The sequence below is a fragment of the Mesoplodon mirus genome (assembly GCF_964341445.2).
Source record: "Mesoplodon mirus genome assembly, chromosome: 18".
NCBI classification, from domain to species: Eukaryota; Metazoa; Chordata; class Mammalia; order Artiodactyla; family Ziphiidae; genus Mesoplodon; species Mesoplodon mirus.
Window position 1 is genome coordinate 12,370,475 of NC_138994.1, and position 21,411 is coordinate 12,391,885.

At 44.7% G+C, this 21,411-nt stretch overlaps 1 protein-coding gene across 1 annotated transcript in view; it reads right to left on the reverse strand.

The window, feature by feature from the left end:
• The window catches only part of TBCD (tubulin folding cofactor D), a 176,301-nt gene that overhangs the window by 147,380 nt on the left and 7,510 nt on the right, over positions 1–21,411 (reverse strand). The window contains exons 3-6 of the mRNA XM_082602994.1: positions 11,979–12,076; positions 10,907–11,008; positions 9,502–9,648; positions 6,799–6,854 (exon numbers count right to left, since the gene is read on the reverse strand). Of these exons, the coding sequence (XP_082459120.1) occupies positions 6,799–6,854; positions 9,502–9,648; positions 10,907–11,008; positions 11,979–12,076 (403 nt within the window). The remainder of the gene's footprint in view (positions 1–6,798; positions 6,855–9,501; positions 9,649–10,906; positions 11,009–11,978; positions 12,077–21,411) is intronic.

Below are 21,411 nucleotides of genomic sequence, written 5' to 3' on the forward strand. Positions count from 1 at the left end.
GGGTCTCACACAGTCCCCACCCCCCCACTTCCCACCTCCTGAGCCCCCTCATCCCGAGACCCTGTGTAGCATGAGACCACCTTCACCTGAGCCCACCCACGCCCACTCCTCGGCCCATATCTGTATCCCTTCACCTTGGGACCCCATGCTGCCACCTGCGACCTCCCTCTCTGCATCTGCCATGGGACTCCTTCCCCGTCCTGCCTGCTGCACACGCCATGCAGAGCTCCAGCTGTGTCCACGGCCCCATCGTCCCCACCGCAGGCGTCTGCTCAGTGCTGCACTCCCGGGGTGCTGGCTCTCGCCCACCCTCCTGTACACTGGTCTGGGCCAGCAGCCACCCTCGGGCTCCCACACCGAAGCACAGGCCCCCTTCACTCCTCTCCAACCAGTGCACACACCCATCCCCCAGCTCTCTGACTCAGGCTGAGCCCCTGCCCTCCTGGGGGAGCTTGCAGTCTTGGGGCAGAAACACAGGAAGCAGGCAAACAATGAGAAGGAAACAGTTGAGTGAGGGGAGGACAGCAGGCGTAGGGACAGCATCGTGGGAGGTGACCTGTGAGGACCTCTCGCTCCCCTAGGTGCCCCCACAGACCACACCCAGAGAGGACTCGGCACCAATACCACAGAAACACGCCAGGTGGCACTACCCTGAGGGCAGCACTCGACATGCCTGGCTCTGTCCTCTGCACCCCTGCAGGAGCCTCCTGTCCTGACCAGAAGCCCCCACAGGCCCCTCTTCCCTCAAAACAGCCACCGCCGCCCCGCGCGAGAAGATGCTCAGCCAGCGCAGGGACTACACTGCGGCCACACAGAAGGTCTCCGTGTCAGTAAAACAAAGCTGCCACGACTGTCTTCGCCCACCCCCATCAGGGTACACACCCAGACACTCGGTCACCAAGGATTTACCAAACTTCAGGATGCTGGTTACAATGGCGAACTCACATGCCACCCCCACCGGACAAGAAGTTGTGTTACGGCGGGTCTGAGAAGAGGGCCCAGGAATTTCATAAAATCTGCACCTCAGAGTGATCATCTAAAATGGATAACTTGGGCTTCCCTGGTGGCGCAGTGGTTGAGGGTCCGCCTGCCGATGCAGGGGACACGGGTTCGTGCCCCGGTCTGGGAGGATCCCACATGCCGCGGAGCGACTGGGCCCGTGAGCCATGGCTGCTGAGCCTGCGCGTCTGGAGCCTGTGCTCCTCAGCGGGAGAGGCCACAACAGTGAGAGGCCCGCGTGCCGCAAAAAAAAAAATAAAAATAAAAAAATAACAGGTAAAATGGATAACTGGTAATATATACCCTATCTCAATGTCCTTGGCCCTGTTTAAAGCCCCTTGATTCTGGAGGGGGCCACAGGATGAGGGTCACACCCACAGTGACCTGATCCTCAGCCTGAAGACAACAGCTGGCCGGCACTCACCCTGCACGTGGGCAGGCAGTGGGGTGGCCCTCAGGACAGGCGAGGTCACAGGCACAGAACGGCCCACAGGGCTGGTAAGCGGCCCTGCTGGGACCCAAAGCCCAACTTGGAGATGTGAGTCACAGCACCAGCCACCCAGGGGCCACGCACCCTGCTTCCTCCACCCACTCATCTGCTGAACAGGCAGGAGGCTGATGTTGTGTGTGCAGCCTGTGGCGGCCAACTTCCACTCCTGGGCAAAATCACACAAGGTGAGTTTCCAAATTACAGTAAAAACCTAAGGCTCCTTTGAAAGATTTAAGCAAATAGGTTATTTTATATTTTTTATTTTTCTCTCTAAAAAAGAAAATGTTATGTTCGCAGCAGAGGTCCAAAAGTACAGATAAGCAAAAATAGAGAATATTTATCCCACAGATGTACCACACAGAACGAGACCCTTCTACACAAACTGAAGGATCTCTGAATCCTACACTTGCTTCCCTTTTAGGAAAAGTTACATCACAGACTACATCTACTTTCAATGTGGAACTCAGCTAACATGTGCAGGTGTTTAGAGACCCCACTGTCTTTCTCTCAGGAAGGTAATCTCCACAAGAGTGATCAGCAAAACCTTAACTACAGGACTAGACCTACCAGAGGGACAAAGGGCAAAACACCAGTGGGACACATTGCTGCTCCGGAGCCTTGTCAGTACTGTTACCACAGAGTATCTGGTCTGAGAATGAAACAGTACGGGTGAAGTGACAAACCCTATTTTGTGTAAGAACTTACTTTGTGTGTGTTTTTAAATTAAATAATGGAAAAGTTAAATATTCACAAAATGGTGATAGAATTTAGTTACCTGTAAGAAGGAAAAAAATCTATCATATATCCTATACCAAAAGAAATTCCAAATGAATTAATAATTCTATATTAAATAATAAAAAGGTAGAAAAATATAAATGATTCTTTGTAAAATCTCTTAATAGGGTAAGCCTTCAAGCATAAAAGTAAAAATAACTAAATAAATAAAAGGAAAAAAGTTACTATTTTGACATCAGAATTAAAACTTTAGTCCAAAGAAGAAAGTAAAAGGCTACCAACGCACTGGAGGAAGTATCACACCCTTCTCTAGCTAACATTTTTCACAGAGAAAGCTCATACTACTGGAGAAAAAGCACCAAGAAGCCCACAGATATTAGAAATCAGGTCACTACACGGGACATACGATGTCTGAAATAAGACTCATGTGTTAAAGCTCACCAGCGATCAGTGAAATACAAACTAAATGTTAGTAATAAACGAAACAATGCACAATCCAACTGGGGGAAGAGGGTTGTTCTTAAGGCTGCCCATGATTGCAGAAGTCCTGAAAACACGCTCCCAAGAGTCACCCAGCGGGCTTCCCTGGTGGCGCAGTGGTTGGGAGTCTGCCTGCCGATGCAGGGGACACGGGTTCGTGCCCCAGTCTGGGAGGATCCCACATGCCGCGGAGCGGCTGGGCCCGTGAACCATGGCCGCTGAGCCTGCGCGTCCGGAGCCCGTGCTCTGCAGCGGGAGAGGCCACAGCAGTGAGAGGCCCGCGTACCACAAAAAAAAAAAAAAAAAAAAGTCACCCAGCAACAGGTGTACAGACTCAACAATGTCCTTGTGTCTTGTCACTCAGAAGTCCACCTCTAAGGGTCTATCCTAAGAAAATAATCCCAAATACGAAAACAGGTTTACAACCAAAGCTAGTCATTACATCATTGCTTATAAGAGGAAGGACGTGAGAAAGCTGGTCAGAGTAACTAAAAACAGTGGAATCTAAAGGAGCCATTTAATCAACGGTAACGTGAAATTAAGTGAAAATGCAGGTGCTAACTCAAAGAGATTGTGCTGTGCAAACTCCATACAATAACAGCACAGAAAAACACCAAAAAAATACAACGCATGTATTGTGTATTATAATTATAAACGTGTGGGGTTTTCCTAATTTTCTATGTTCCAAAATTTCCAACTTTCCTACTTGGAGCATACCTTGATTTTACAGTTAGATTAAAAATATCTTTTTAAAATTAATGTAATCAGTAAGAATAAAGGCATATCTTTCCATTGAAGAGTTTCTGTAAAATAACACCTATATCCACACGTCTTGGCGTAAATGTAACATCAAAGTTACAGAAAATGCAGCTGATGTTTAAAGGTTCCAGTTAATGAAAGGAAATAGGTGCGGCTCCAGAACTGCACATGGTAAGAGGAAGCAATCAAGGCTGACGGCAGGGCTTCCCTGGTGGCGCAGGGGTTGAGAGTCTGCCTGCCGATGCAGGGGACACGGGTTTGTGCCCCAGTCCAGGAAGATCCCACATGCCTCGGAGCGGCTAGGCCCGTGAACCATGGCCGCTGAGACTGCGCGTCCAGAGCCTGTGCTCCACAACGGGAGAGGCCACAACCGTGAGAGGCCCGCTTACCACAAAAAAAAAAAAAAAAAAAAAAAGCTGACGGCAGAGAGAGTAAGACAGGCAGCTCCCTCGTGAAATATCAGAAAACAGATGCCAGTGGGGACAAAGGCCACATGTGACCACCCTTCACACCCAGGGCCTCACTGTTTACAACCCACCAAAAAAGACAGAAATATGCGAGTCAGAACCCGCCCGTGAGGTGGGTTACTCAGAGCAGCTCTAGGACCTGAGGGCATCAGCCCTCTCTAGAAGTGAGGAAAACTGGCTGCACCTACAACTTGGCAAACCGGCAGGAGCTGGGTGGAAAACGGGCCTCAACCTCACGAACACTTGCTCGTCCGACCACTAGATGGCGGGGGAGCATCCCGCCAGCCGTGGACAGGCAGCGAGGGTCTCCAGCTGCCACCTTTCTGGAGGACACCAGGGAGGGAAGAAGGGTTTAGGGTTTCACCTCCCCCACCCACAGGTGCAATACTCCACCAGGTCAAGCTCAGCAGAACTCTACCAAACCGTCAGTACTGCTGGTAATAAAAGATAATAAACAATAAAGATATGTTTCATTTAACAAATTTAGTAAACATTTGTAAGATCACACGCAGTGTGTTGCTAAATATGGGGAAAAGGAGACTTCCGACTGGCTCAACCTTTCCAGTAGCTGCATTTAAAACCCCTAGAATGTTCATTCCACTTCTAGGAATTCATCCCTAAGAACCAATCAGAAATCAAACAAACTCATACAAAAGGAGATCAGACTTGTGGTTACCAGAGGCAGGGGTGGGGAAAGGGGAACTGGAGGAAGGCAGTCAAAAAGGTACCAATTTCCAGCTGTAAGATAAATAAGTACTAGGTCTGTAACGTACACCATGATAAATATAATGAACACTGCTGTATGTTATCCATGAAAGCTGCTGAGAGTAAATCCTGGGGGGAGAGGCAATAAAGGGCTATGGGGAAAATGGATTCTTATGAGATTATATGAAATCATGTGTGTGAAACTTTTGAAAATTGTAAAGCAGTTTAAAATTTAAAGAATCTTTCATCCAATTAAAAAAAAGGAGAGTAAATCCTAAGGGTTGTCATCCCAAGGGAAAAAGTATTTTTCTATATCTTTAATTTTGTATCTGTATGAGAGATGATGGATGTTCACTAAGCCTACTGTGATAATTATCTTATGATGTATGTAAGTCAAATCATCATGCTGTACACCTTAAACTTGTAGAGTGCTGTATGTCAATTATATCTCAATAAAACTGGAAGGGGGACTTCCCTGGTGACACAGTGGTTAAGAATCCACCTGCCAATGCAGGGGACACGGGTTCGAGCCCTGGTCTGGGAAGATCCCACATGCCGCGGAGCAACTAAACCCGTGTGCCACAACTACTGAGCCCGTGCACCACAACTACTGAAGCCCACAGGCCTAGAGCCCATGCTCTGCAGCAAGAGAAGCCACCACAATAAGAAGCCCACGCACCTCAACAAAGAGTAGCCCCTGCTCGCCGCAAAACTAGAGAAAAGCCCGCACGCAGCAACGAAGACTCAACGCAGCCAAAAATAAATAAATACAAAAAAAAAAAAAAAACTGGAAGTAGAAAATACAGCTGATCAGAACAGTACAAAGTTTCATGTAGAGTGTCCCACGCGGCGCTAATTTTACTAACAAAAAGTCCACATGTACAGTGTGGGGTTGGAGGAAGAAGAGATCACACCATAATTGCATCTGGAAGACTGACCAAAGCTCCAGGGCTGCCTGCCGGCACCTGGAACAACCCTGCAAGTGTACCCACGGGCCACAGACCAACATGCCCATGGGCAGTGGGGGACAAAGGACAGAGCAGTTACATCTCTGGGGATGACAGTACATGTGAGTTTTATTTTGTGCTTTTTTACTTTTCTTTATTTTCCTGAACACACATGATTACTTTCACAGTTAGAAAGAAAGCCACGCTTTTTCATTCCTTGTCAAAACCATGAGAAGCCTCTGTCAGTGAGTTTCTCCTCCCCCAGGGTAAGCATCACAGGCGAGCTCAGGTGTTTCCTTCCTCACTCCTAAAATCAGCTTCTTGCATTTAGGCTCTGCCCTCTGGTTTAGCCAGTACTTTCACAAATACCTCACCAATGCCCCCAACTGCCCCATAAATCAAGCATGTCTTTTCCCACCTTGTGCAAGGTCACGGCTACACACTTAAGACAAGGTGACCCTGAAGGAGGCATTGCCCTGTTTTCCCAACCAAAACATCCAAGAGCTTTTAGAGCCAATTTTTAACTTTCACAAATGTAGAGGGGGAAAAAAGCCAAATTTTCTAACTCGTTTATGCTATATACATACTTTAAATCACATGTCATGAAGTAGATTAATTTAGAAAAATTGCTTTCTTCCATTCTCACATTTCATGAAACAAGTCTACTCAGCTTTCACGTGTCTTTGGAACTTTTTTGGAGACTCCAGGCCCTGCTGCCTGGGACATCTTACCCAGCTCATCAGATAAACCCATCTTTGCCTGTTTCAGGCACAGCCTGTTGTTTTTAGTTAACACGGGATGTTTGGGGATTTTCATCCCAAGCCACAATGACGCAATCACAGCCCATGATCTCCACAAACCATGCTGTGGACTGCTTTCTAAGTGACTTTCAAAGGCTCTTCTAACTGCCACCCCCCCACCCCCCCAGAGGGGAGGTCTGGCCCCGGCAAAACTGCTACACCTGTTCTAAATCTGCACTCCCTTGACTGGCCCACGAGCTCCTAACCCAGCGTCAGGTGACCCTGAGCCCCTAACCAGCACTGTCAGTGATCACATCAGGTTCAGAGGTTTCCTGCACCCAAACAGCGTTGGGTTCCCTCAAGGAAAGCAGCAGAGTCCTCAGGACAGCAAAGACTTCCCCAAGCCTATCATCCCAGCATCCTCTCTGATAACAACAGACACACACAGACAGTAAACCTTCTCAGAAAGCACTTACTTGGACACGAGGACAGCAGCTGCGTCTTGAGCCTTGTCGCTGACGACCAGGTAGGACTACAAGGAAGCGTAAAGGACAGGCACCATTAAACACACGACGTAGACCTCAGGGACCCACTCAGCCACCTGGTCCCACACTCAGCAGCTCCACAAGAGCCCAGGCTCACAGACAGAGGCCAGATTGCAAAGCTGCACGAACCACTCGTGACGTGAGCTCAGGGCTGCAGCTGCCACGTGTGTGCTCACCCTCAGGGAAGCGCCCAATCCTCATACGGCGTGTGGCTACACCCCTTGAAACCCACATTTTCAAAAGCAGCAGAAAAATGAAGAGTGTGTGTTGTTACCCAGGGTGTGCACAGAACACTCTGGAACCCACCAGCACTCTGGCCCTCACAGCAGCTCGGAGGCCCCGCTCAGACGCAGGAGGGCCACAGTGTAACGCGGTAATTACACCGTAAGAGGTTTCCACGTCTCATCTCAACTGCTTTCCAAATGATACACTTAAAAGATCTTTCTTCTGGAGGACAAATTGTTAGAAAGTAGGTCCTCTCCCCGGGCAATCCCACTTAGGAGACAAGCACTCAAAGGGTTAACGGAACGCGGCTAGAAACAAACCACCTATCTAGAAAAGACTATTTTAGAAATGAAGATACAGTGGAGCACCTTTTCCCTTAAAGACTCTGAGGGAGGGCTTCCCTGGTGGCGCAGTGGTTGAGAGTCCACCTGCCGATTCAGGGGACACGGGTTCGTGACCCGGTCCGGGAAGATCCCACATGCCGCGGAGCAGCTGGGCCCGTGAGCCATGGCCGCTGAGCCTGCGCGTCCGGAGCCTGTGCTCCGCAACGGGAGAGGCCACAACAGTGAGAGGCCCACGTACCGCAAAAAAAAAAAAAAAAGAAAAGAAAAGACTCTGAGGGAGACGTCTACTTACTGACACAAGACATTCAGAGAGTCCTGCTCAGGGGAAAAGCAGGTCCCAGAACAGCAGGACACCAGGGGCCGTAGTACACAGGGGCCGCGTGGAGCACTGTGAAGAACAGGCAGGGAGCCAAATCCCTAGGTTCAAATTTATATCCACCGCACGTGAGAAAGTGAGCTGGCTAAGTCACTTATTTTTACACCTGTTGCCTCTTCAGTAAAATGAGGATAAAAACAGAGAACTGCCTCATTAAGTAGGACGAAAGGAGTTAATGTATGAAAAGCCTTAAGAACAGTGTCTGGCACACAGCAGGTGCTCAAAGAAGCTTAGTATGAGTAAGTGTCAGGGTCAGGCTCTAAGATGGGCCCTGGTCCTGCCCACCAGTGCCCACGTCCCGTGTAATCCCTCCCACGTGGTTGGAGGACACGCTGACTTGCTTCCAACCAAGAGAATTCGGCAGGGGTGGGATGTCATTTCCATGACTGGGTCACACATGAGTGTGACATGCATCTTGCTACAGCCCCTGCCCCTTGCTGGCTTTCACAGAATAAGCTGCCATCATTGCGGGGGGGCAGGGTGGGTTCTGAGTGGCAAACAGCCAGCAAAGCACTGAAGCCCTTGGCCAACACCCTCGAGATCTGACTCCTGTGATGACCATGAGAGCTTGGAAGCGACCTGCCCCCAAGCGAGCTCTGCCTGCAGCCTGGGGAGAGCTCGAAGGACAGGGCCCAGCGAAGCCACAGCCAGATTCCTGACCCACAGAAACTGTGAGATGATGAATGTGTGCTGTGTTAAACCACTCAAGTTCAGGGTAATATTTTCCACAGCAAAAGATAATACAGGGGCCTCCCTGGTGGCGCAAGTGGTTGAGAGTCCGCCTGCCGATGCAGGGGATACGGGTTCGTGCCCCGGTCTGGGAGGATCCCATATGCCACGGAGCGGCTGGGCCCGTGAGCCATGGCCGCTGGGCCTGCGCATCCGGAGCCTGTGCTCCGCAACGGGGGAGGCCACAACAGTGAGAGGCCCGCATACCGCAAAAAGAAAAAAAAAAAAAAAAAAAAAAAAAAAAAAAAAAAAAAAGATAATACAGTAATCTATGTCTACACACATAATATTTGTATCAGGAGAAGTCTGAAAGAAAATGCAAGTGCTATCTCTTGGTATTTGAGAGATTTCACCTTAATATTTTTCCTGCTTCTTTTTATTTTCTGATTTTCCTACAATGATCGTGTATTATTTATGTAATGTTAAAAAGTAAATTAAAAATTAGATTTTAAATGGACCTTTAATTTGTCTTACCATTACCCCCTGAAACCTCTTCTAAGCTATCATCAGAGTATCTGCACTGGGCTTCCCTGGTGGCGCAGTGGTTGGGAGTCCGCCTGCCGATGCCGGGGACGCAGGTTCGTGCCCCGGTCCAGGAGGATCCCACATGCCACAGAGCGCCTGGGCCTGTGAGACCTGGACGCTGAGCTTGTGTGTCCGGAGCCTATGCTCCGCGGCAGGAGAGGCCACAGTGGTGAGAGGCCCGCGTACCGCCAAAAAAAAAAAAAAAAAAAAGTATCTGCCCTATCCACAGAGAAATGAGATTTGCTAAAGTAATTCATCCTGACTCCTTTAGGAATTATCAGTTTCATGGTAAGTTATAAAATGGAATTTCACTTCACTGAAAAAGAGTAACAATGGCTGAAGAAATAAACAAATGTCACAAGTGTACCTAATTAAGCCCTAATGGCATGAGAGAGTACACTGGTCAGCGGCTCATTACTTCACAGCCACACTCACCTCTGCTATCTGGAGGATACGATCCATGGTGGACACTCGCTCTTGCCCAGGCTGATTGTGGAGGTTGCCGTCAAGGCGTGAGAAATCAAACGGGATCAGGCAGGTCACGGAGAGCCACAGGAGGAGAATGTAGCGGGTCTCCCAGGTCTACAGGGCGAAATCAAAGCAACATGACTCCTGTGCAAGGGCATCCACGCAGTCCTGCTACCCCCTTCCGCTCAGCGCCTACCCAGGCCTCCAAACGCCAGGCCTCGGAGCCAGGCTGCAGAGCACCGCACCCCACCACGTGCCCTGGGGCCTCCAGCCAAGACAAACAGCAAAAGGAACAAAGAAAAATCATAACATGTCAGTCTAATGGCTTCTCATCACTGGCACCCTGCAGCGTGCAATCAGCTTTTCAAGAAAATGGAAAACAGAGAAAAAGATTTAAAGAACGTAAGACTTAAGAATAAAGAAAAAATTATCAACTTCCAGTCACAGAGGAGTCAATAAAACAAGATTCTGCTTTGGTCCCGGACTCCCCATCAGAGGCATGAGAAGCAGAGGAGAGCAGGGCACAGGCACAGCAAGACAATTCCCTGAGTTTGCAGTTACAACCTGCGTGCCCTTGGGAATGTGTCCTGTGCCCAAGAGCGCTCCCCAGCACGCTGGACTGCAAGGTTGGCCACTGGCGGGCATCTGGGAACCTGGTTTTCGGGAACGCTCCCACCATCCCCTAACTGATGAGGGTCACTCTGTGCCCAGGCCGTTTGTACAAACCATGTGGCTTATGCTGAACACCTGCTTTCCTTCTGGGTTTTAGTATGTGCCTGGCGGAGCACCCACAGGACCAGCCCGCACAGAAATCGTGTGCCGGCCCCTACGACCTTCCTGGTGGACAACACCTCACACGTGTTCTCACAACTTGGTGCTGCGGAATCACAAGTGCCTTGCATGACCCAACGGGGAGACGACTCCGGAAGCTCACTCCTGGTTTCCTCTGGACTTCGCCCCATGTGCCTTCTCCCTCTGCTGATTTTGCTGTAGTAAATCATAGCCATAAGGATGACTACATGCCAATTCTTGTAGTGATCCTAGGAAATCACTGGACTTGGGGTGGTCTTGGGGACCCCCAACATAGTTCTATTTTAAGTTTAAAAATGTGGATGATGATATAGTTATCATCACACTGTATGGAGGTTTATTGTTTTCTTTATAAAGGGCATTTTTTAAATAAAATAATTTAAAGTAACATACATAAAAAGAGAAAGCCAAAGGAATAAATGAAAAGAGAGGGAATGACACAAAATAGTACAAGATAAAACTGAAGGAAACAGGAAAGGAAGCTGCCAGTGCAGGAGCAGGGAAAACCAGGGAATAAGTCGGGGGGACAGGAAATGAAGAGGAGGAGGAAAGGGACACTCACTTCATGATCTTTAGGATTCTGATCTGTAAACATATCTAAAACAGGGTGCACATCAGCTACTTCGTGTGGAAATAAACGAAGAAATGTTTTATATCCTCGAACCTATCAAATAAAGACACTGAATTATTATATAATTAGAAAATAAAGTAGCAAAATTATTTTTTCTCTATTACCAAAAATCACCACCTATGCCACCCAATGATCAAAGAGAATTACATCACATTACAGTGATATAACTTAGTAAGACTAAACAATAAGAAAGTTACCTTTACTTCTTAAATCATTTCATAAATATGTTGTCCCAATTTGACCAACCAATCTTGGTTCATCAGAAATATAGCTATGTTACAAACTAACAAGTTTTGCTTCTACCTTGATTATAAGGAATAAGTCCTCGGGAACCCAAAAGGTCCCAAATTCATTAAGGCTTCCATGAAATGCGGTGGCACTACACCTTCAGGAGAGACCCTGCATTCGACTAACTGAGGGCAAGGAGTGTGCACACAGACCTCCCTCCACCACACAGCAGGCCCCACAGAAGCAAAGCCCCAGCTGAGATGGCCAAGTCTCTCCCATGGTACGTATGGGCCGGTACACACATCACCTGGGAGCCTGTAAGAATGCAGAATATCAGGCATCACCACAGACCCACTTACTCAGAATCTGCATCATAACAAGATCCCTGAAAAGCCACCTGCACATCCACATCTGAGAAGCACTTCCACTTCCAAGTTTATTTGCTTTTCCCTCGTAAGAAACTTTTCTCAGTCACTCACATATATATACGTATATATGTATATATATATCCTCTCCGTCCCTTTCTGGCTAGCTGGTGCTTGATCCATTCAAATACAAGACGCAGAAAACAATGCTGAAAAGCACTGTTTCAGCCAAAGGGTCCCCTGGATCACTAACATCTGATCTCCAGCACATGGTAAAAAGAGAAAGCATGAAACCCACAACTTCTGTATGAGAACAATCTTTCCTGAGAGATACCATTTTGGAAGGTACTTCTGGACCGAGTATATTCAGAAAGTGTTCTGTCAACTACAAAGTGCTATGTAAATATTACCTTGGTGATGATGTAAAGAAATTTAAAAGCCAGATGTACGAGGTCAGCCGGAGATTTCTTATCTCGCACAAATTCCAACAACAAGTTCATCATCCATTCTAGGGAAAAACATATATAAAATATCTCCTGTTAAACATCAACATGACATTAAAACAAAATGCCAAAAGAAAAAAGGGCTATTTAGAAATATAAGAATGGTTTAATATTAGTAAATCTATATAATCCAAGTATCAATAGAGCAAAAGAAAAAAAAACACTTTCATCTTCACAGTTTCTAAAAGAGCATTAGAGTTAATACAACATTCATTCCTGCTTTTAAAATGTAAGGAAAATATTCTTATTTTTTATTATTATTCTATATCAAATCAATATCTAATACCATGCTTTACAGAAAATACCTCTACAACTACTATGACCTAGTAACAATCTGGTTCTAACCAATGTAATAAGACAGAAGAAAAAGGATTTCCACTTCCAGTTATACAGGAATAATTGATATGGAACTGCCTTACTACCAACAACAATTAGAGAACAGGACAATTATATTTTCAGACACTGGAACAACAGGCAGCACATAGAAACAAACCAACTGCAATCTACAGCCACTCAGGCCGTCCACCAGAAAGTAATTTTTAGAACCCAGTGCAGAGAGGGGGACTCAAGCATAGCAAAGACTGGAGTTCCAGGAGGCTGAGTCAGCTGAAATTTGCAGGGCAGCATGTCAGAGGAAGCTAAGCAGAGAATGAGCTCTGGAAGTCTGCAGAGGTCCCCTCAAATCTTTGGGTGAATCTTCACCCATGGTGAAGATGGTGGTTAGTCCACTAGGCTGGGTAAGAACTGCCAGGAAGCACTAAGGCAGAGTTCCCATAGCTCATATAGGGCTGGCATTCAAATTCCACAAGGCCAGAGTGCAGAGTCCTTGTTGAGCACCCAGAGCAACCAGCAGACATTCCAGAAATGTCTCTCCTTAGTAGTAACGCTAAATTAGAGAAAAACAAGAGAAAAAGCTATACCTGCCCTAACAAACCTTAAAGGATATACAAGATAAACAATTAACTAAACTGTCTTGCCAAACTTCAACACTTTAAAGACAAAAAACTTAAATCCAACAACATAACAATCACAATGTCCATGATCCACTAAAAATTTACTAGACATATAACTAAAACTGCTGTGACCCCTAAAAGAAGGAAAATCAGTCAACAGAAATGACCAGGGACTTCCCTGGTGGCACAGTGCTTGAGAATCCACCTGCCAATGCAGGGGACATGGGTTCAATCCCTGGCCCAGGAAGATCCCACATGCCACGGAGCAACAAAGCCTGTGCGCCACAACTACTGAGCCTGTGCTCTAGAGCCCATGAGCCACAACTACTGAACCCACATGCCACAACTACTGAAGCCCATGCTCCACAACAAGAGAAGCCACCCCAATGAGAAGCCTGCTCACCACAACAAAGAGTAGCCCCCACTCGCCACAACTAAAGAAAGCCTGCGTGCAGCAAAGAAGACCCAACGCAGCCAAGAAAATAAGTAAAAAAAATAATAAATTTATTTTAAAAAAATGACCAGAAATGACAAAGATGATATAATCACTAGATATAAACTTTAAATACTACAAAATATCCTCAAGGATATAAAAGAAAACATGAACAATATACAGCACGTGGACTTCTTAGTTGCAGCATGCAACTAAGATAGATATTTAAAAAACAGAAGATATTTAAAAAACAAACAACTTCAAGAGCTGGAAAATAAGATCCGAAATGAAAAATTAAATGGGATTAATAGCAGATTAGACTCTGCAGAAGAAAAGATCAGAGAACTTGAAGACACAGTAATAAAAACTTCTACCCTAAGGGGAAAAAGGAAGTAAACAACTAAACAGCCTCAGCAACACTGCCACAGTATCAAGTGTATCCGCAGATGTGTGACTGGAGTCCAAGGGGAGAGAATGGAGGCAAAGGCAAAAGAAATACCTCAAGAAATAAGAGGCAAAAAATTTTCAAATCTGATAAAAACTATAAACCTATCAATCCAAAAGTTTCAGCAAACTCGAAGCAGGATAAAAAGGAAAAAAACCACACCATGGCATGTCATAATCAAATTGTTGAAAACCAGCAGTAAAAAGAAAATTCTAAAAGCAGCCAGAGAAAAAAAGCACACACTTCACAGAGGAATAGAGATGAATAAAGACAGACTTCCCGGGACTTCCCTGGTGGTCCAGTGGTTAACAATCTACCTCCCAATGCAGAGGATGCGGGTTCAATCCCTGGTTGGGGAACTAAGATTCCACATGCCGCAGGGCAACTAAGCCTGCATGCCACAACTAGAGATCCCATGCGCCACAACTAGAGAGAAGCCCATGTGTGGCAACAAAAGATCCCACATGCCGCAACGAAGATCTCGCGTGCCACAACTAAGACCTGACACAGCCAAATAAATAAATATTGAAAAGAAAAAGAACCAATCAGAACCAATCAAGCCATATTGTTTAAAATGCAGAAAGAAAAAACTGTCAACCTAGAATTCTATAACCAGCAATATATCTTTCAAAAATGCAAGTGAAAAAAAAAATGCAAGTGAAGGGACTTCCCTGGTGGTCCAGTGGGTAAGACTCCGTGCTCCCATTGCAGGGGATCCAGGTTTGATTCCTGGTCAGGGAACAAGATCCTACATGCTGCAACTAAGAGTTTGCATGCCTCAACTAAAGACCCCGCATGCCACAACTAAGAAGTGCATGTGCCACAACTTAAAAAAAAAAAAAAAAGATCCCACATGCCACAACTAAGAACTGGCACAGCATAATTTTTTTTAAAAAATGCAAGTGAAGCAAACTATCAAACAAAAGCTGAAAGAATTCAACACAGTAGATTTACACTAGAAGAAATGTTAAAGTAAATTCTTCAAGCAGAAAATAACTACCAGACAGAAAACTACAATCTACAGAAAGCAAAGAATAAAAGTGGAAATAGTAAAACATGGATAAATATTCAAGACTTTTTTCTCATTTTTAAATTTCCTTGGAAAAACAACTGTGTTTAAAGTAAAAACAATACACTGTAAGGTTACAACATACACAGAGGCAAGATGTATGACAAATTGGCGGGAGATGGGAGTCCTGCTATGAGGCTCTCACGTTATACACGAAACAGGGTGACATCATGTGAAGGTAGACTGTGATACATATTGAGGACACATATTGTAAATCCTAGAGCGATCACTAAAAATATAAAACAAAGGAACAGCTAATGAGATGACAGTGGAAACAAAATCAAATACCAAAAAATGCTAAATTAATACAAAAGAAGGTAGGCAAAGAGTAAAGAAGAAACAAAACATAGATGGGACAAATACTAACTAAGCAAAGAGCAAGAATTGAGAGCTACATTAAATGACCTGAACACTACAGTTAAAAGGCAAGGATTACCAAATTGAATTTTAAAAATAGGAAGACCCAACTTCCCTACATTTAAAAATAAAAATGTAGCTAGTTAAATGTAAAAGGGATGGACTTCCCTGGTGGCGCAGTGGTTAAGAATCCACCTGCCAATGCAGAGGACACAGGTTCAAGCCCTGGTCCTGGAAGATCCACATGCCGTGGAGCAACTAAGCCCATGTGCCACAACTACTGAGCCTGTGCTCTAGAGCCTATGAGCCACAACTACTGAGCCCACGTGTCACAGCTACTGAAGCCTCCACGCCTAGAGCCCGTGCTCCGTAACAAGAGAAGCCACTGCAATAAGAAGCCCACGCACCGCAACAAAGAGCAGACCCCGCTCGCCACAACTAGAGAAAGCCCGTGCATAGCAACGAAGACCCCACGCAGCCAAAAATAAATAAATTTATTTTTTTAAAAAAGTAAAAGGGAGAAGAAAGATACACCAAGCAATCACTAACTATAAGGAATCTGGACAGGCCACATCAATATCAGACAAAATAGACTTCAGAACAAGGACTATTACAGAGATAAAAAGAACTTTTTTTTTTTTTTTGGCTGTGCCACTCAGTTTTCGGGATCTTAGTTCCCTGACCAGGGATTGAACCCGGGTGCCCTGCAGTGGAAGCGCAGAATCCTAACCACTGGACAGCAAGGGAATTCCCAAAGAAGACATTTTATAATGATATAAGAATCAATTCATCATGAAGACTTAACCATCCTACAAGAGCATACATGAAATTAAAGAACTTCAAGATAAAGCAAAAACTGAGAGAACTGAAAGGAGGAAGAGACAAATCTATAGAGCTGAAGGTTTCAATACTCCTTTCCCAAGAATTGATAGAACAACTGAAAAGAAAATCAGTAAGGACATAAAAGACCCAAATAACACTATTGACCACCTTATTTAAATGACATTTATAGAGCACGCCAACCAAAAGCAGAAAGACATTCTTCTCAAGTACACATGGAATTCTGAACAAAACAGACCCATATGCTGGGTTGCAAGTCTTAATAACTGTAAAAGGTTGCAATTTGCACCTAGGAAGTGCAGAGTAAAACTACAATGAGGTACCACTAGACACCCACTAAAATGACTAAAATCAGGAAGACTGACAATACTAAGTGCTGATGAGGATGCAGGGCAACTGGAATTCTCACCGATTGCTGCTGGCAATGTAAAATGGTACAACCTTTACGAAAACATGGCATGCTGGCAGTTTATCATAAAACCTACCTTTACTATACACCCAGCAATTCCACTCTTACACAGAAATGAAAACATACATCCACCCAAAGAACTGTCTGTGAATGTTCACAGCAGCCCTGGTAACAGCCCAAAGCTGGAAACAACCCAACAGTCCATCAACAGGTGGAAGAATACAGTATGGTTCAACGGGAAAGGAACAGACTGCTGGTACACATGCCACAACACGGATGAGTCTCAGAAAGGGTACTTCAACAGAAGAAACCAGAGAGTAAGTAGAAGACTGGTTGCCCAGGGCCAGAGTGGGGTCTTGACTGCAAAGCGACATGAACTGCCTTCTTGGGGTGCTGGAAATCTTTTACACCTTAATAGTAGGGAAGGTGCATACATCTGTCAAAGCTCAAACTGGATACTTAAAATGGGTGTGTTTTATTGTATGTAAATTATATCTCAATAAAGTTAACTCTTAAAAAAATTTTACGGCTTCCCTGGTGGCGCAGTGGTTGAGAGTCCGCCTGCCGATGCAGGGGACGCGGGTTCGTGCCCCGGGCCGGGAAGATCCCACATGCCGCGGAGCGGCTGGGCCCGTGAGCCATGGCCGCTGGGCCTGTGCGTCCGGAGCCTGTGCTCTGCAACAGGAGAGGCCACAACAGTGAGAGGCCCGCATACCGCAAAAAAAAAAAAAAAAAAATTTTAAAGGAAGAATGAAAAGGTATACCATGAATAAAGAGATCAAGTTAACATTATTTAAAAACCATATAATTATTTACCGTTTTAGAAAACTCAAAAGAAACTGAAAAAGTAGTTAAGTATTCCATTACACACTAAACCTTGAAAACATTATGCTGAGTTAAAGACACTAGTCACAAAAGACCATATATTGCCTGATTCCACTATATGAAATGCACAGAATACACAAATCCACAGAGACAGATCGTCGTTACCAGGGACTGGACTGAGAGGGAATAGAAAGTGACCGCTGATGATGAGTATGAGTTTCTTTTTATTTTTTTTTTTTTTTTTTTTTTTTTTTTTTTTTTTTCCTTTTTGCGGTATGCGGGCCTCTCACTGTTGTGGCCTCTCCCGTTGCGGAGCACAGGCTCCGGATGCGCAGGCCCAGCGGCCATGGCTCACGGGCCCAGCCGCTCCGCGGCATATGGGATCCTCCCAGACCGGGGCACGAACCCGTATCCCCTGCATCGGCAGGCGGACTCTCAACCACTGCGCCACCAGGGAGGCCCTGAGTTTCTTTTTAGAGTGATGAAAATGGTCAGGAATTAGTGGTGATGGATGCACAACTCTGTGATATACTAAAAAACAATGAAGTATACATTTAAAAGGGTAAACTCTATGGTACGTAAAATTTATTTATTTATTTATTTATTTATTTTTTGCTGTGCCGTGAAGCTTGCAGGATTTTAGTTCCCTGACCAGGGATTGAACCCAGGCCCACTGAAGTGAAAGCATCAAGTCCTAACCACTGGACCGCCAGGGAATTCCCTATGGTATATAAATTATATCACAATAAAGCTGTTATTTTTTAAAACATGTGTATACATATATTCCATGGCAGTGTTGCCATTTACAAAATAAGTATACAAAGTATATTTTCGCTGTACACCAGCAAAAATCAGTTAGAAAACATAACAGATAGTTTCACAAGCACAATAAAAGATAAAAAACATACTTAGAAAGAAACCTAAAAAAAATGTTCCCAGGAATCACCTAAAGAAAATTACCACACTTTACTGAGAGACACAAAAGACGTGAATAATTTAGAGACACAATATTATATTCTTAGAGAGGAAAATTCAATCTTGTAAAGATGTTGAATCTCCCTACATGAATTTGTGGATTTAACAGAATTTCAAAAGAATTTTCCGGGGGGTGATAAAATAATTCTGAAGTGCATCTGCATTAATGAAAGGGCAAGACAACAGTGAGAAAAGTAAGAAGGTCGATTTCTGACAAAACAAATTACAATGCAATTAATGCAAACCAAAATGACAAGGATAAAAGAGCATAGAGCTACATTAAGGGAACAGAATGGAAAGGCTAGAAACAAAGGCCAATATATGTGAGTATTTAACACACATTTACAATGGCATTTCACACTAGGGTTGGGGGTAGCCTGCTGGACCGTTCAACAAATGAGGCTCACAATAGGAATACGAAAAACAAACTTCTAAAGCAAACTACCAAAGGCCAAACACAAAAGAAGAGACTGATAGTTTTGACAATATACATATATTTTTAAACTGAGTACACAAAATATACTATGTAATATTAAAAGGAAAAAGCAAACATCGTGAAGTAGGTCCAGGACCAGCATCCACGACTATTGTTTCCTTTTTCTAAAAGGAATCTTTTCCAGTTCGCTTTACATTAAACTCTCAAAACTCATTCAGATCACTCTGAACAACTCACAGTAAGTGTTACTATTTTGTGATCCACTATGAAGACAGGTTTCGGGCAAGAATAAAGGCAGTGCCACAGGTCTAAGGTTGTGACTTAGAGATGAGGGTCACACCACCTTTCACCTCCTGAGCAACGGGCATTCCTAATGCGAACTGCCATGAACCCAAGATCGACCATAAAAGGTGGCCTGGGGAGCCCACCGCCCTGCCCTTCCCCTGCAGCACTGCCAGCCTCAGGCAAGCTCACGTCTCAGACATCAGATGCATTTTCCCTGTACCTGGCCCTCACCTAGTACCCACCAACCTTCACTTACCACTCAAGAGGCTTGCAAGCTTTCCCAGGAAGAAAGAAGACAGGGCTGATCCCAAAGAATCCTAGAATCCAGAATTTAGAGGATTTTTAAAGCATTTGTTTAAAACAGCCTTGAGGACTTGAAGATTTCTCATCATCTTCAATCTGAGGGTCTGAGTGGACTGTCTGCATTTAAATCTTGGCTGGAACACTAACTAGCTGTGTCTCCTTGGGTAAGTTAACCTCTCAGAACTCTGCTGCATTTTCTTCTCTGTAAACTGTGGTCAATAATAATGACCTTCCAGGACTTCCCTGGTGGCGCAGCGGTTAAGAATCCGCCTGCCAATGCCAGGTACACAGGTTCGAGCCCTGCTTTGGAAAGATCCCACATGCTGTGGAGCAACTAAGTCTGTGGGCCACAACTACTGAGCCTGTGTTCTAGAGCCTGCAAACCACTACTACTGAGCCCACGAGCCACAACTACTGAGCCTGCGTGCCACAGATACTGAAGCCCGTGTGCCTAGAGCCCATGCTCCACAACAGGGGAAGCCACCACAATGAGAAGCCCGCACACCACAATAAAGAGTAGCCCCTGCTCACCACAACCAGAGAAAAGCCTGCACCCAGCACCAAAGACCCAACACAGCCGAAAATTTAAAAAATAAATAATAATTTAAAATTTTTTTTAATAAATAAACTGTGTGTGCAAAAAATAATAATAATAATAATAATGATGATGAACTTCCACAGGTATTACAAGGTTACTGTAATGATTAAATTAACTGATTCATTTAAAAATTGTTTAGAACAAGGTAATAACATCGAGTGAATGGATATTAATGGACAATTCACAAAGGGAGAAATACTGTGCAAATGTAACAATAAATGTTAAAAAAAAAATTCACCCTCACTAGGAAACAACAAAATGCAAAATAAAAGCACATGATCCCTTTTCATCCTTTAATAGATAACTTTATGTTGGTAAAGATTTCAAATATTCAAATCCAGTCTTGGCAACAATGTAAAGAAAAGGACACTTTAATATACTGTGGATGGAAACATAAGGTGAATTTGAAGTATCAAAAGCCCACCACTTCCACCTCCTGAAAATTACTCTAACAAAATATCTGGAAATTGCGGAAAGAGGTGTGTTAAGGATGTTTGTTGGGCTATTTGCAAGAGTACAAAACTGGACAAAACAGGAGTCCACACACATCTGCCACTCACTGCCCCTAACACCCAGTAAAATAAAAGTATAGCTGCACAAAACAGAAAGTCCTGACCAGCTGCAAGAACAGGGAGAAAGCGGTTGTAAAGACTTCTAGGAGAGGGACTTCCCTGGCAGTCCAGTGTTTACGACTTTGCCTTCCATTGCAGGGGGTGTGGGTTTGATCCCTGGTCAGGGAGCTAAGAGTCCACATGCCTCATGGCCAAAAAAAACAAAACATAAAACAGAAGCATTATTGTAACAAATTCAATAAAGACTTTAAAAATGGTCCACATCAAAAAAAAAAAAAAAGACTTCTGGGAGAAAGGCAGCTCCAAATTAAGCAGGCAGAGAAGGCCATGTCATAAATGCCCACCTGCACAGCCAAGGAGAGCTCAGAGTCAGCAGGTGCAGTGGGGCCCAAAGCAGGGAGGGGTCTGCGATCGCTTTAGGCCCAGAATCACTCACCAGGGACCAAACTCTGAACAAATACTCAGGTATATGAAGGATTCTCCATATAGCTGTTACAACTGCTAACAGCTATAAAAGAGGAAATCGACAGTAACACAATAATAGTGGGGGACCTTAACACCTCACTTACACCAAAGGACACATCATCCAGACAGAAAATTAATAAGGAAACACAAGCTTTAAATGACACAATAGACCAGATAGATTTAATTGATATTTATAGGACATTCCATCCAAAAACAGCAAATTACACTTTCTTCTCAAGTGCACATGGAACATTCTCCAGGATAGATCACATCTTGAGTCACAAATCAAGCCTCAGTAAATTTAAGAAAATTGAAATTATATCAAGCATCTTTTCTGACCACGATGCTATGAGATTAGAAATCAATTACAGGGAA